The sequence below is a fragment of the Lucilia sericata genome, unplaced genomic scaffold (genome assembly GCF_015586225.1).
Source record: "Lucilia sericata isolate MDLA Ls3-8-SP2 unplaced genomic scaffold, ASM1558622v1 Contig000122F_arrow, whole genome shotgun sequence".
NCBI lineage: Eukaryota > Metazoa > Arthropoda > Insecta > Diptera > Calliphoridae > Lucilia > Lucilia sericata.
In genome coordinates this window covers 571,917-588,724 of record NW_023994154.1, presented here as the reverse complement: position 1 = coordinate 588,724, position 16,808 = coordinate 571,917, and the positions used below count along the sequence as shown (strand labels likewise).

At 32.6% G+C, this 16,808-nt stretch overlaps 4 protein-coding genes across 5 annotated transcripts; 2 read left to right on the top strand and 2 right to left on the bottom strand.

Annotated features, from left to right (window-relative positions):
* On the bottom strand, positions 1-2,087 carry LOC119600805. The gene is made up of 2 exons (XM_037951359.1): positions 284-2,087; positions 1-218 (listed from the first exon to the last, which is right to left on the bottom strand). The coding sequence occupies exons 1-2, from the start codon at positions 1,946-1,948 to the stop codon at positions 108-110; spliced, it is 1,776 nt and encodes a 591-aa protein (XP_037807287.1). The 5' UTR covers positions 1,949-2,087; the 3' UTR covers positions 1-107.
* A 5,810-nt stretch (positions 2,088-7,897) lies between these two features.
* Positions 7,898-9,672, bottom strand: LOC119600803 (alpha-(1,3)-fucosyltransferase B). The gene is made up of 4 exons (XM_037951356.1): positions 9,193-9,672; positions 8,735-9,135; positions 8,490-8,676; positions 7,898-8,430 (listed from the first exon to the last, which is right to left on the bottom strand). The coding sequence occupies exons 1-4, from the start codon at positions 9,442-9,444 to the stop codon at positions 7,942-7,944; spliced, it is 1,329 nt and encodes a 442-aa protein (XP_037807284.1). The 5' UTR covers positions 9,445-9,672; the 3' UTR covers positions 7,898-7,941.
* Positions 9,673-9,716: 44 nt separating this feature from the next.
* Positions 9,717-10,532, top strand: LOC119600804 (bis(5'-nucleosyl)-tetraphosphatase [asymmetrical]). The gene is made up of 2 exons (XM_037951358.1): positions 9,717-10,009; positions 10,220-10,532. Exons 1-2 carry the CDS (start codon positions 9,837-9,839, stop codon positions 10,473-10,475), a joined length of 429 nt encoding a protein of 142 aa, XP_037807286.1. The 5' UTR covers positions 9,717-9,836; the 3' UTR covers positions 10,476-10,532.
* A 300-nt stretch (positions 10,533-10,832) lies between these two features.
* Positions 10,833-16,606, top strand: LOC119600802 (protein pigeon). Of its 2 annotated transcripts, XM_037951355.1 has the most exons (9): positions 10,833-11,038; positions 11,108-11,548; positions 11,611-11,912; positions 11,975-13,237; positions 13,297-13,529; positions 13,589-13,803; positions 13,890-14,111; positions 15,701-15,854; positions 16,088-16,586. In XM_037951355.1, the coding sequence occupies exons 1-8, from the start codon at positions 10,975-10,977 to the stop codon at positions 15,829-15,831; spliced, it is 2,871 nt and encodes a 956-aa protein (XP_037807283.1). In that variant the 5' UTR covers positions 10,833-10,974; the 3' UTR covers positions 15,832-15,854; positions 16,088-16,586. The 2 variants fall into 2 exon arrangements, with proteins under 2 accessions (XP_037807283.1, XP_037807282.1); XM_037951354.1 differs by lacking the exon at positions 15,701-15,854 and having other exon boundaries at positions 10,837-11,038; positions 16,088-16,606.
* The last annotated feature ends 202 nt before the right edge of the window (positions 16,607-16,808 follow it).

Here is a 16,808-nt window from a genome sequence, read left to right as displayed (position 1 = left end):
TAGGATGTTAAAAATATAAGATCGTTATATTAAGTTTATTTTACCAGGTACTCAATACAAAATATAACATAAAAACAAAATTTCGAAATACTAATAGCTATTTAAATTTAGGCCTTAATACTACTCTTTGAAGGTTGCTTAAGATCTCCATCAGATTCAGAGCACTCCATTAAAGCATTCTTTAACGATTCAGGATCAAGAGCACTTGACGAAGAGAGCTAAAACAGAAATTAAAAACAGATTAAGAAAATAATATAAAGTGACATCTAATATACAAACTTACCAATTTAACTTTATGACCCAAAGATTCCAAAAGGCGTAATTTTAATCTTAGAATAGCTACAGGTTCCTTAGAAAAATGTAAGGTTTGTGTTGGAGTCATAAACTCTAGAAATACTTGCTGATGGGAGGGTGCAGCTAATTTCACATGAATACCGGGTATATTAATACCATTGATGGGACACGACAGATTGGCCGATGTTACACTTTCCTCTTTTAATAGCTGCCCTATAATCTCTTGATAAGGTATATCTTGGTTGTTTAAAAGATATGAGGGAACTTTAGCTTTAACATTAAACGCTTCAAAGCCTTTGATCACAGTTGCACACCAGTCTGGTTCTTCTATTTGAGCCGCCGACAATAGAACGGTAAGACGACTTTCTACTTTTGGTTGTTGACGTTTAATGTTAGATTCGGATTTCAATTGTACAGCCGCCTGTAAAAGTTCTTTCGTTTTGTAGCCCAAAGTCCAGAGACACAAACAACATTCTACTAATTGGTCAGTGAAATAATTAAATTCCTTGGTGTTAAGTTTATCTAGAAGGCTGTTTTCTATAGTTCTAAATTGTATAGAAGACAAACTGCAATTCAATTGGGCACAAGACCATAAAAATGTAGCAATATCTTTGCCTCTAATTGTAGCGCTATAGCCTGCAGTTTTTCTGCGAGAAAGTGTAATTTGTTCGGTAATTGTTTCTATTAGAGGTTGAGTGCATTCCTTACTGTCCCATAGATTTTCAGCCAGATAAGCAAATAGATGTACTTGACCCCTGGCTTGTAATTGTTGCAATTTCTGTGTATCCTGACAAATATTAGCAATATATTCACACACTATGGGTGAACGCAGACGTTGTAGACGCATGGATTTAATGAAACTAACTAGTAAAGCATCATTGCCATTCGAGGTGTTTGAAATGTCCAGCACTTCTTTTAATAAACGCTGATTGAACTCGTCACATTTTATTACGTTGGAGGTCTTATAGGCAGCATTACTAACCAAGGCCAAATCTACGGTACTCATTTCCTTCATAAAATCACTTAGATGAGACTCCATGAGAGATTTTAACAACTTATTAACATTGTATTTTGTTTGTTTCTTACTTAGACCCATGTAGAAACACAATTGAACAAACTGTTCCTTGGATTTCTTGGTATCCTTTTCGAACTCTTCATACAAACGTTGCATAGCGCGACCATAGAAATCCAAACGTGTCATCCAATTCGGCATGAGAAACAAAAATGCATACAATGTTCTCAATATGGTATCAGCACTCATGTCTTCAACATGATGCAAAGCATGACTGTCCAGTAAATTAAGTATGGTGGCGAATTTGTTCGGATCAGCATTGGAACGATAGGTAAAAGCATAAATGATGACAGCCGCTAATTGTTCCTTGGGTGTTTTTCTTAGTTCCTTTTCAAAATACCTCATATCACTTACTGGAAAATAATCGGAATATTTCACATCGCTGGGAACTTGTTCACAAATCTTTTGACGTTCCTGGGCAACATGTTTGGCAAAACGTGTTATAAGAGTACCGGCTTCATCCGATGTTTCATAAAGAATATCTTTTACCGTAAATGATGCGTAATTTTGGGCCGCTAATATTCGGCATGTTTGTTTTAAGGGCTGACATCTCCACAAAGTTTTGGCAAAAATATTTAACATGACTTTTTTATTTAAAAATTATCGTTTTATGTAATTTTTCGTAAACTATTAAAATATGAGGAATGTATGTGCAGCAGCTAGTCTAGCTGCCAAAACAAAAAAACAACGGTGACATGCAGAGCCCTGCGCCGACAAATATTAACGACGGCGGACCGATCCTCATAATTTTATTTTTCATAAATGTATGTTTCGGTTCCTAAAAGTGTTTTTTTCGTCGACATCGACATATGAAAGCCATTTATGTGCGTTCAGTCATTTTCTGAAGAAGATTTCATATGGGTTTAGGGTGAATTATGCTTCGATCGTCATAAAGTACGAAAAAGTACCAAAAGACCTCTTTTATTTAATTTCATGTTTCTAAGTTCAATATTATAGAAAATATTTAGAAAATTCAAAAAGTGCCAGTGAAAGAACGAAAAAGTACCAGAAATACTCCAGTTTAAATTTTCATTCACTCAAGTCCCTGATTGCTTAGTTTTATGTTTTTAGGTTCATTATAATAGAAAATTCAAATAGTACCAGTTGAAGAATGAAAAAGTACCAAAAAGTCCCGTTTTATATGTTCTCACTTACTCCATGTCTATAGGTTCAATATTAAAGAAAATTCAAAAAGTACCTTTTGAAGAACGAAAAAGTACAAAAAGTCCCCTTCTATATGTTATCACTTAATCCGGGCTGTACATTCCTAATTTCATGTTTCTAGGTTCAATATTATGAAAAATTCAAAAAGTACCAGTCGAAGAACGAAAAAGTACCAAAAGTTCCCTTTTATATGTTATCACTTAATCCGGGCTGTACATTCTTAATTTCATGTTTCTAGGTTCAATATTATAAAAAATTCGAAGAACGAAAAGTCCCTTTTTATAGATTATAATTTACTCCGGGCTCTACATGTTTATTTTCATGTTTCTAGGTTTAATTTTATAGAAAACGCGAAAAGTACCAGTCGAAGTACGATAAAGTTCCCCTTTTACTCCAGGCTCTAAGTGCTTAATTTCATGTTTCTATGTTCAAATTTCGTAGCAAGCTCAAAAAGTACCAGTCAAAGAACGAAGTACCAAAAAGTCCCCTTTTATAGGACCTCACTTAATCCGGGCTCTACATGCTTAATTTCACGTTTCTAAGTTCATTATTATACAAAAACTTAAAATGTACCTTTTGAAGAACCAAAAAGTCCCCTTTTATAGGTTCTCACTTATGTTTTCATGTTTTTAGGTTTAATATTATAGAAAATTCAATTGAAGAACGAAAAAGTACCAAAAAGTCCATTTTTATAGATTCTCAAGTGCTTAATTACATGTTTCTAAGTTCTAAGTCAAAAAAGTACCAGTCGAAGTACGATAAAGTACCAATAAGTCCCATTTTATAGATTCTCATTTACTCCGTACTCTGCTTGCTTAATTTCATTTTTTTAGGTTAAATTTTATAGAAAACTCAAAAAGTACCTTTGTAGAACGAAAAAGTTCCAAAAAGTCCCTTAATTATTAATTTCATGTTTCGATTTCAATATCATATAAAACTCAAAAAGTACCAGTTGGAGAATGAAAAAGTACCAAAAAATATCACTTGGTACCGGTGTTCCAAATAACACCTCATTACCATATTTAGTGTTTCTAAATCTAAAAATTTTATCTAAACTGGATCATTGTGTTTGAATAAAATCAAATTTCCCGTTTTTACCCCTTTTGGCACTTTTTTTCTACCCATTAACGAAATAAAAATTCTGTTCCCAAAAGTTGCAACATCGCATTGGAAGCCCGTTATTATGTATTCATATGTATAAGTTAATAAACCAAAAACAATGTTTTATAAAAAAGTACAAAAAAAAAAAGTACAATTTTCACCCCTTAAACGTCCGTTATGTCAAGTTATGAAGGATTCAAAAATATTTTTTGAATGTTCTCTGGTTTAAAAAATACATGGGGTACAAAAGAAGTACCAAATTAGAGTTTTTACCCGTTTATTCCCCAAAGGGGCCGAATTTGAAAAAAGTACCGGACACCTGTCCGCTTTTTTTTTTAATGAACGACGATAAGCTTTAACTGTTTTTGTAACTTTTCTTGTTTAGGAGATTTGAGGTTACCGAATTTACGTTTTTACCCATTTTTACCCTTTTTTAACCAAAAATTCGAATTTCCAAAAATCCCGTATTATTGGATACATTTGGTGGGAGACTAACATCCTGCCCAAATTTCAGCTCTTTAGCTTCAACCGTTTATGCTCTATGATGATGAATCAGTCAGTTAGTCAATTTGCCTATGTAAAATTTTATACATTTTAAGAAAAAACTTTATCTGAACAATTATTTTTAGCAAAAAATATTGTTGTATTTTTTAAAGAATATCTTATATTTTAATTTTCTACCATAAAAAGTAATATCGTGATATTAATTAGCGAGATTTTTGATAAAATGTGAACGTATTGTTAATTTTTTAGGTCAATAAAGTATTTTGCTTTTTAGGTTTTTTGTTAATTTTTTAAATATTGCTGCATTATTTTATAAAATTTAATATTTTTATTACTCATATATATTAGAATAACATTTTTTAGATATTTTAGTAGTGGAACGAATAAGTTTGGACATTTCTTAACCGATTTATTATCCTATATATCTATAAGAATTTATAAATATTTGACTTAACATGAAATCTATCGTTTCTTTGATTAAATTTCGAAAATAATAAGTAATTTTGAATTGGATACATGATATATTAGATAATCAATGGATTTGGACCTATAAGAAATGTTTAGTGTTATATAAATCTATATATTATAACAAAAATAATCTGGGTTTTTGGTCATTTTGTATTGATAAACATAAACTACATTACGGAAACCCCATCTATTTGGGGAGTACTGTGTAACTTTTATTTAGAATTGTAGAATATTGATTCTTATTCAATAAATCTAACACTAAGTACCATCCTAGCCACTCTTAGTATGGGGACATCACCATATACCACTATAGAACTATTACATGCTAAAATCTTGATTTTCAACCTCATATTTTAAATGCTTTATTTTATGAATAATATACAGTAGTCGAATTTGGATCTGGAGAGTTATTCTTGATTTGGGTTCTAAATATATATAAGTGTATGTATTAGCTGAAAAATATTACTTTTGTTGACCTTAGGTGATGATAACCACCTCTATTTTAAAATATCTAAATTAGGTATTTTCCTGTACTACACGACAGTTCACTTTACATTGATTCCAAGCAACCTACGGTCTGTTTAGAGGTCTAAAATTTAAACATAGTGTTCCTCCTAGTTCGTATATGGATTTTGGAAAAGATAAATCAGGAGTCCAATGGTTTTCCTTGGATACAAGTCGCCTCCCTTTGGCAGTTAAAGATTTTGAAAGACCATTCAGTGCGTTTTTTCTAATAATTCTTTGGATCATTTCATCAATTACTCTATTTTATATCTATTTTATTTTTATGTTATTGATTAAACATCTCATAATTATATTTCATTGATTTACACTTGTTCTAGAAATATAAACTATTTTTTTATATTGAAATTGCATCATTTTCCTTTAAACATTTTTAAGGCAAATAACATCACAGTTTCACACAATGAGGATATGATTTTTGCAAATTGCAATTGAAAAATACTTAACACGCGTTCTTTTAACAATAAAACAGAAAATTCCAAAAAGTAATTAAAAAATAATTTGAAAAACCCAACGAAATTAACTCTAAATGCAAAATACTTTATTGACCTGCAAATTCTAATGAAAAATAATAAAATGCAACAACAAATGCACCAAAATTAGTATTTTAATATTTTTCATGGTTTTCCCATTTTACACAAATTCTATTTTTAATTGGAAAACATAAATCTACTTTTTACCCATAATAAAACAATAATAAGGTAGAATCAGTAGAAAAGTACGTTCTCAATTTTACATGCCTTGAATTGTCACAAAAAAGAAAATTAAAAAATATAAAAAAAACATCAAATAAAAATTATTGAAAAATTTTTGTTAAGAAAATAAAATTGAATAATTTGAATCAAAAAGATTGTAAAACCAATAAAAATTAAAAACAGGATACAGAAGTGTGGAATGCTGTTTGCGTGTGCCATTCAAGAATCATTTCATGGTATTTTTCGTGGTTTTCATTTGAAGATTTTTAAGTTTTTCTCTTTATAGTTCTTTTTTGTTTGACTTAACAAGGCAGAGAATTGACAACTCTCCCTACTGATTCTACCTTTCTATGGTTGTATCATGCTTTTTACCTGTTTTTTCGAATTTTATTTATGAACAAAAAATAAAATTCTCTTAAAAAAAATGTAGGCAAAAAACTTTGTTGATTCACTGTACGTATGTATATAGATTTCGTGCATTGAATTATATTGTAAAAACATTGTAATGTTCGACTTCAATTCAAGTTTCCTTTTCACTGGAGAATGCTATTGAATTAAACTGTAATGAAAGTGTATTTCAACACTTGAAATTGGAATGTTTGACTGGAATTAAACTTGTTTTAAACTTTAATTCCAGCAAGAATGCTGATTGGGTGTAGTGTGACAATTATAAGGGATCTAAAGTCGACATAAAGCCCACAATGGTTAGTACCAATATTTTGCCCAAACAACATCTACATACCTAGCCAGGTTATATCCTATAAGTCCGTGAAGACATTCTCTACAAAGCTATAAATTTGTATAAAAGGCGGCTTAACAATTGTTTCTTGTAAATATTCGGCCACCATAGTGTTTGGAGACAACAAGAGCTTCACTGAAAGGCACATCAGACAGACATCGCGCTCTGGATACCCCCTGAATACGGCAATCAGCTTGTGTCCATTGCCTCTAGGTGATAATATACCATGTCACCACTAGCCGACCGACCACCACCCGCCTAGGTGACTAGGGAGGTATACAATTGCCACTCTCTTGTGGGCATTCTTCCAGGAGAGCATCACGATGCCTCCTCTTTCTTGAAAAGAAAGACGTTCTTTATAGACAATTAATTAATTAACACCATTACTTACGTTTTTTAATCTTCTAGATCTCACAAATATGCCAAATCTTTCCGGTAGATTTTAATAAACACTTTTGGGTATTAAACGAAAACAAACCCCGCCTTAAAAAACATTTTCATCATAGTTATTAACCATTTAACTAAATAACTCAACACTTGCTGTTTCTTTGCACAAAGACCCTCGGTATAGTAGTATAGCATACAATCTTATTAATTTCAATTGTTAGTAAAATTATTTAAAGAATATCATTTCTGTCATTTTAGATTTTTGCACACACACAACAACAGATTTTTTTTGCAAATAAAAACAGTTTGGCGCGAAAAATTCTAGCAGAATTTCTTTTCGCAGTCGGCAGAATTGACATCAACTGCACTTCCCATTTAAAATACACATGTTCGATACCCTTTATTACGGTATGACATACCAGCAGTGTAAAAAGGTGTAGCTCCGTTGACGTCAACGAAGCTGGTTTGAAGTAAAAGCAGCGACTCGAATTAGGCGCGTAAAACACGAAAATATCTGAGGCGAAGCATATACATCGAACGTTGAGCAAAGTTCTACACCGGCCAAATTTCAATGAGCGGCTTATTATTAGATAAAAGAAAACTTGCTCAAATAAAAACAAATTAATTTTATATTGCAAAATTCCATAAATTTAGCGAAAGTGTTCTGTAAATTGTACAAAATATGGCGAAATTTTCAAGCCGTATTAAGCTGAAAAATTTTCGGCGGCGGCGGCTTTGACATTTTGTTCGGCGGCTAGGCTTAGTCGGCTTAAGCCGAATCGGCGCAAGTCTCTGGTGACATGTGCCTAATCAGCTGACTGTCAGTTGTCTTGTAGAATCAGGGTATCACAGACTAAAAAATTGAAAAGTCGGTTTTTCGACTTTTTAATGAAGAAATGTCGACTATTCGACTTTCCATTTCAAACCATCACCCACCCAATTAAAACACCATTTCCTTTACACATAAATACTACAGACATTTATATAATATATATTTAACATTTGCCCAATGTTACTTCCTTAGTCAATAAATCCATAAATTCGTCTTTGGTATAATTTTTGTTACGTTTAAATAGCTTATCCAATAGAGCAGCTTTACATTTACCAATCGACATCACCGAATGCCAATCATCATAATTTGAGGCCTTATTCGACATGGGTGGATATACAGGTTCATGGGGACACTGATAGTGCTGTTCATTGGCAAAGTGTTTTTGTGTAGTGTCATCATGTTCATGCAGATAGGAACAAACGGCACATTCAAAACTTTGAAATTGATTGTCTGTGTACATGGCAGATTTACGACGTCCAAGTTCATTTAAGAGTCGCTTATTGGTTATCGGTTGGAGCATATTATATTTATGATTTAAATAGGAATTATAAGCTCTATCATTTGCATCCAATTCCTTTAAATAGGTAGCTAATGCTTCGGGACTGCTAAAGTTTGAAATGTCAATAAATGATTTTTCATTTGGTGACCAATCCTAAAAAATTTGATAAATTGAATGAATATATTAAAGTTTAGTAATTAATATGTACTTACTTTAATGCTAGGAGAACCAAAGTAAATGGGTATGGAACCGGCAATGAGAGGACGCCAAAACTTCTCAGTAATATAATCCTCACAAACACCATTCTCATACGCAATGATAAACTTATAACGAGCCATGAATTTTAAAAGTTCCGGAGCATACAAATGATTAAGATAATCTTGTTGTATCTTTTGTAAACTGAAAGAGAATGAAATGTTCTTAATTTTTACAAAATCTAAAAAAGAACTCACTCTACCTTTCTGGTAATTCCTTATTATTTAAACAGGCTCCATACGAATCCACACTGATGTAGTTCATCAATTCCTTAACATAATCATCACGCCCGGACATAGTGTCACAATCGGATTGCATAAATAAAACAAGTGCTTGGTTTTTATGTCTAGATTTCTCTCCAATAGGAATAGTAAAGGTGGGTGTAGTTAAATTATCGGAATGTGGCAAATAATAAGTGGTCATGGGTAAATCACTGTGACGGCTAAAGGTGGAGGTAAGATTAAAGTGTTGCAGCCAATCATTGTATGGCATAAATGCCACATTACGTGGAGATTCTTCGTGCATTAAACCCCACAATTGATGAGACTGACGTGGTAAGGGAAAATCATCAATCTTTATATCGGAACCATAGTAAAGAAAGGCCTTAAAATTGAAAAAAGTTTATAAGTTTTTTAAAGAATGTAGTTCCCACTAACATACCTTAGCTTTGTCCGCTTCATCTCTTAGCGCTGTAAATTTACAAATGTATTTGTCACACATTCGTGTTTCCGTATAGCCGCTCATCAAAGGTGTCCACCATATTACTAAGGGAACACCATCTGCTCTTCCCTTAACTTGTAATTTCTTTTCATCATGATCTTGCCATAATTGTCCCAGTATAAGCACAAACAAGGCAATTAGTATGATTAAAATTAATAACTTTTTCCATTTATTAAGACTGAGATTTAACATTTTTGTACACAAAATTTCTAGGTGGGTTTCAAATACACTAAACTACATTATGTCTTGTGCTTAAGATGAGTTTTTTCTTAATTACTCATTTCTATGGTTTGTGCTATTTTTTAACAAAATAAGCTAGAATTCTTATCACAATCTTGGATTAGTAATTTATTTATTTATCATAATTATGTTTGTTTTGATTGAAAAATTCGTGTTTTTTTCTTGGTTTTATTTTTTACTTTTCTTTTCGTTTCCTTAAAAGTGTCATCTCTAATATATACAATTCACAATAGCCAAACAGCTGTTATTTATTCTTGTTTTTAATAAATGTTGTCAGCTGTTGTTTATAATTGGATTTGGTTTTTTTCTTAATATTGGAGTTAATTTGTTTATTTAAATCTAAAATGGTTAAAAGAGCTGCTGGATTTGTTATATTTCGTCGTTTACGTGATGAAATAGAATACTTACTATTAAAAGCATCCTACGGTGATCATCATTGGAGTTCACCGAAAGGTCATGTTGACCCAGGTGAAGATGATTATACTACTGCTGCTCGTGAGACTAGGGAAGAAGCCGGGTGAGTGTTGGCAGTTTTGCTATTAAGTTGTTATAATATACATAAAACGTTTACTCGCAAAACTAGTAAGACAACGTTATCAAAACCAAAGGATTCTTGGCTTAAGTATCTTAAGCAACTTTCGATTTGATCAGCGATAAGTGAAATGCAAATGATTTCTAATAATTACGAACAAATTTTTAACTAATTTTAACTTAAATGTTTTTCCAGATATACAGAGAATGATTTGATCATATATAAAGACAACCCAATTTCCCTCAACTACGAGGTTAAAGGTAAACCTAAAGTTGTAATATATTGGCTAGCCGAATTGAAAAATCCCTCACAGGAGGCCATATTATCTGAGGAACATACTGAACTAAAATGGTTGACTAAAGATGCAGCTAAAGAAATTGTAGGCTTCAAAGACAATCAGGAAATGATAGACAGATTCCATGAATTTATATTGAGCAAGTCCAATAATTAGATATATTTTACGAAATTAAATAAACTTTAAAAATAAACTATAAATTTTTAATACAAATTTCTTATGTTCATACTAATTTTTTTACTTTTATAAAATAAACTTTAAAATTTTTTGTTTATTTAAAAATTAATCAAATTGGTTTACTATGAGAAGAAAAAATAAAGTTATAAATATAGCATTTTATGTTTGTGGAAAATTTTAATAATCCCCTGCGCCCTAATATTTATTTATTAATAAACTTTAAGCATGGTTACCTTAACAGCTGACTGTGAACAAGTGTCAACATTTAAGTAATTGTGAATTGTAAAAACACAGCTGAAAATTTAGCCGGCTTAGTGTCGATTTTAAGCCGCCGCCGCCGCCGTTTATGTTTGTTGGCGCTGGGCTCTGTGACAATGTAAAATTATTGATTTTGTGTAAAATAAAAATTTCTGTCTGCATCAAAATGCTAAAATTTATAAAAAATCTATAAAATATTAAAATTATAAAACTACTAAACATGTTACGACAAGAAAATTTGGCAGCTAACTTTTGTGGCTTATTAGCCAGTCAGGGTTATACGGGTAAGTTTGTAAAATCCACAATTTCATCAAAACTAAACTAATGTAAACAAATTTTATCTTCTTTCACAGACAAAGCCATTGAATGGCGTGTATTAGGCCAAGAACAAGATGGCTCCATGTTAGCCTCTTGGCAGTTTGAACACTTGGAGACTAATGTGCGGGAATCTTGTATAGGTCATTTTAATGCTGTTAAGAAAACATTAAGAATTCTACATCGCCTCAAGGAGCAAGTGGATGTGGTGCAAGCCACTGTCAATAGTTCTTTGAGTTTGCTAACATATGTAGCCAAAAAGCCCTGGTCTGAGGATAATGAAACTGGGGAGGCTAAACCATCAGTATTACATTATTTCCCTTATATAGTGGAAATACGTGGAGGTGATAATGCTATAGATACATTTTTACTTAAACAACCGAGTCGTCGTCAAGTAATGACACAATTTTTATGGCGCTCCGAAAATCGTTTTGATAAAGTGTGGCAGGATAAGCTATTGGTGATGACACATGGACAAAGTATGTCAATTTTTTACTAGAACTGAATGATTGATACAAATGTAAAATTTATTTCTTTACAGATATTCTACAATTTACTTGCACCATAAAATCCAAGGATCCCACAGCATTAAATTTAGATTTTACACAAGAAGATACCTGGTATTTGGATACCTCCATTTTGGTATCAGAATGTTTAGCAAAAAGTTTCACTTGGGCCCAGTGGGATAGTGACAATCAAGCTCTGTATTATATACACATGAAACCAAAAGCAAAAAGTATTAGTCTACTAGATCCTGACAATGAAAATGAGATTACCGAAAATGTTATGAGTCCCACTTTGTCGGCATTTCAATTTAATGATAAATTACCCACTGAAACTGTGGTAAGTACATATTTGGGGAATTCAAAAATAATCAAGATTTTAAAATAAACCTTTTGTTTCAGCTTAATATTCCTTTAAATCTACCCAAGCTTCCTACAGGATCTTTTAATGATGATGATCCTACCTATGAGGATGATGTTATGCCACTAAGAGTACACGATACTTCTTTAAATCTTATAATATTAGCTGAACCTAGTGGCATGTTGTTTGTGTGTCATTATTATTTGTATCAACCCATACAGCCAAAGAACGTGGATGAAAGTGAAACTCCTTCGGCGGGTAGTTCTACTGCTGGTTCATCAGCTTCTTCAGCCACTAATGCTCGTAAAGTTGATGTACATTTTGCTTATTCGGTGACATTGCTACATCATGGTTGTGTAGTGCATTGTGTTATGCCTGGGGTGCCCTGGGAAAAGGCTCGTCTACTTAAGCCTACTTTCGCTTTACATGGTGCTCACAATTTGTTAGTTTTTCAACCGGATCTATTTGTACATCTTTTGGATGTAGGCTTGACTCATGAACCCTGTTGCCATATAGTATGTCCGGCTCATAATCGTAATCCTCTAACCCAACTTGTACCCTGCCGCAAATGGGGTTCATTGGCTTATGATACCGCCACTTTGGATTTGGTATCCCTGTCGGTACCACGTTCGCATTTAATTGAAGCTTTTCGCAATGATACTTCGGTAGATAATCGTCTCAGTATTATACATCATTTTTTGGTGCATTCATCCAATGATCAATTAGATGTTTTATCGGAACTATTAAGTATTATAATGGAACGCCCTCTATCGTTGGATACAGTGGCCTTGTTAAAAGAGTCTCTAGTTGCCGGTAGTTATGCAGCGGCTTTACGTGGTCTACCTACTGAGGCCCTTACCATGTGCAAATTTCTTCCACTCACTACCGCAGATGCCACGAAACCTATACAAGCTCGTGTAGCCGATATAAGTGTGGGTATATCGCATGAAAGCTTATACAATACCAGCATGATGTTGTTATCTCCACAACAAAGGCTATCGCCTTACAAAGCTGATATTTGGACACGTTTGTGGGAGCATTTAAATGAAGCTGGACAAAAAGAGAATACAAATTGTGCTACTCGACGTTTTACCGTAGAACAAGTTAGTGAAAAACTAATGTTCTCTTTGGCCTGCTATCAGCCGGAAGCTCTTTCACGTTGCACTACACCACAAACACCCAGTACTGCTGGTAATAATTTAAATGATTTTTCCTCGGCTAGTCGTCGTATTTGCAATGAAGTAATGCCTTTTATTGAAATGGAATCATGTACGGCTACCAAGCAAGAGCATGTTATGTCAGTGGTAAGTAGAACTTTTTTAAAAAATATACTTTTGTTTCTAAAAAACATGTTGGTTTTCAGACTCTGCGTGAATTAAGTGTGCATTTGGTTAAAAACTCCTCTAAACCCAATACTGGTTTTCGTTGGTTAAAAGAAACTTTCTTTGAGCGTTCTCAAGCTCCGGCTCATGTTCATGCTGTGGCCTCTCAGTATGTTACCTCACAGTTGGATCTTTCACGTTCTCTCTGCTCTCTAGTTTGTAGGGCAGCTGGTTTAGATGCTCGCCACGAAACGGCTAGAGGCTTTCAATTGATGTAAGTAAAAAGAGATATCTTTAAATGAAATGTTGTTTAAATTTATTTTAACATTTTAGTGATCAAATGAGTAACGGCCAACAGTATTCGCTATTTCTTATATTGGAACGTTATTGCTTAGCGGTAGATTCTATAGCATTTCCCTTGCCTCAAGGTTTTGCTTCATTCTTCACCTATTTGGGTTATCGTGCTCTATCATTCGATATGTTTTTACAATATGTTCAAAATCATGTTTTTGAATTGCAAGTTGATGTCATGAAAACTATAATTAATGGTAGGTTATTAACTGTATCAGTCACCAACTATTCCAAGTATTTAAATCACCTTTAATAATGTGTTAATTTCTAATACTTTAAACAGATATCGATGACTCCAAAGAAGGTATTGAAAAGAAACTCTCACTGCTGTCTGCTCTGCCCAAACAGCGTGCTCAACGTTTATTAAAGAATTGGCATCATCCGGAAAGTTTAATGATACGTGGACGTGAACATGCTGCCAATATATTGTCAGGCAATCCGGTGCAGCAACGTAAGGGTAGTGTTTGTAATGCTAATACTCAAGTTCGTTCAAATATAAGAAGTGGTAAGTAGATCATAAACTATTTAGTATAGGAAAATATCATAAAATATTTATAAGAAATATCCATTCAACATTGTGATAGTAAATTTGTATTAGGAAATATCTTGGAAATATGAAGTCTGTAGGTCTATTTTAACTCTTTAATTCATCGAAGAATTGTCTGTCTAACTATTTTAAACTACAGATGTGACAATATTTCGACATTGATCATTCCTACTTAGAGCTAATCGAATTTTGTAAGCGGCAATAATGGCTCATTTTCAATTTAGGAATCCACAAATCTTATGTAAAATGCAACACAATAGTATTAAGCATGGATACGAAGACTATAATAGCGATGTTCAAAGCACTTTTCTCAATTATGCAGCCCCAGTATGGATATCAATACTCAGCAACACCCATGACAAAGTTAACAAACGGCCTAAAACAATGCACTTCAAATCGCAACAAAATAGTCAAGACGACAAATGTGAATAATCTACATGAGGAGACCAGGGTATTGTAGGTTAGACAACGTAATGTATTGTTGACAAGACAGTTCTTGCTTACTTAGGATTGCCATTTGAACACATCCGATTGAACTTTCGGCGCTTTCGCTGCTACATCCAAGGCGTCATATCATTCCCGCAACAATTAGATGTTTTTTTGAAGCTCATGCCACTGTAAATACGCACAAATTGCGAAGTACAAAAAGCGCTAGCCGGCAGCCGGCATCCTCCCAGTCAAGGAATATAATGTCATGTTGGCTAAATCGTCATATTAATGTCATATGTAGTTATATACAGGATCCAATAGATCAGTCATCGTAGATGCCATCTTTGAACGACATTCATAGAGGCGCCATCAATTCCACCGCTCATAGCAGACACAGAAGAAAACCTGCCGCGGTAAACAAGAGTAGTTCTGTTATAACTAAGATCAGGATGTAGCAATAGGCTTAATACATACTGGTCACGCACAGACCTTGCCGTACACAACGAATGTCCAGCATGTCTCCATGATACCCACCACATATTCAACTCCTCAGCCAACCTTACTTCACTTTTTCCAATGAATTTATGGATCCATCCAGTTGAAGTAGAACAATTTTTAGGTCTGGACATTGATGTAGAACCCCCCCAACTAATTTATTGTATAGTTTTTAGCTGTTACAACAACCTAAGTCTCTATCCGGACTGTTGTGCGCTTCTTTACCAGTGTCTCTGGTGTGAATCGAACCTTCCGGTATAACAGACTAGAACACTAACCACTAATCCAATGTGATATGTTGGCACGACTACTATGATGGAATTCCAAGAAGATTCTGTCTGATCAATCACTGCTCAATGTTATTCTAAATCTTAGTATTTGGAGGATAGATTAGTGTTCCATCTATTAAAAATACGAATGATGCCAGGATTGCCGGCATGCTTCTTAAAAACTTCCTAGAGGACTTTAATACTCAGACCAAAACATTCTCAAGTAGAAAACTAATCAAATTTTTACTTGATATTTCAAATACAAATTTATTATAACAAATTGTTCCTTAGTACACTACATCACACATTTCATTTGTTCCTTTCACGCATAATTTTTTAATTATTTTCATTTAGATATTAAAAAAACACCTTCACTATGTCATTTAATACTACTTGTAGTGGTAGTTGCATTTTTAGTTTCATTAGGATTTGCCATAGTATCCGTTATACTCAAATATGAACAACCGGTTATATTTAGTACTTAAATAAAACAAATGACTGCAAATGGGTAAGAAGAGATATAAGTAAAATGTCCTAACTGCAGTGTTTAAATTTAAAGTTTGAAATTAAATTATACTCAAACTTTAAATTAGCTTGTCTTGTCAATTTGTGTATGTTTTAGTTATATTTGAGTGTTATGTGATATCTTCATGGTCCAACATTTTCATTTTTTATGTAAATTAGAATGAATTTTAATAATTCTATACTAAATTGATTATTTTTATATTTTCACAACTTAAGGTATTGCTGCTGAAAAACTCTCACCATTGGATTCATTTTTGGATCTTTTAACTGCCAAAGCTAGTCTTAATGAATTGGATTACAATTTACTTATTGAAACTACCGTGTCATCCATGGATCATTTAAATGTTAATTAATTAATGATTCAATGTGCCATTTCTTCAAATTTTACTTAATGTGCTAAAAATAATAATTATTAAAATTTAATCTGTAGGTGTAAAATTCATTAGCATTTAACGTATTAGTTAAAGTATTTGTCGGGTATTAAATATAATTAGTTATTTATTTATTTTCATCTACTTTTGAGGCTATTTAATTGTGTTATATTTAATTTTTTTTAAAATTAAGATTTACAACAATAACTACATTCCCTTAAACTTTTTCCTTTGCAGCTGTTTAATGTTTTTCCTAGTTTATATGTATTATTTTTAAGCAATATATTACTTTTTGTAATATTTACTTTTTCCTTAGAAATTTTAAAATTTGTTTTGATACATATTTAAATAAAAAAAAAACTAATAATCTCAGTAAGAAATTTTGTATTATTTATCAGAATTAAAGCATTAAATAACAATTAGTAATGCCTTTTTAATAAACTTGTCTTTTTCGAAAGATTTATCAGTTTCAATCTTATTTTTCCTAAGTCACATGGAGATTTTCTTAAAATTTTTTGATTTTCTTAACAAAATTGTCAAAAAGTTTTAAACTAGTGCTTAAAACT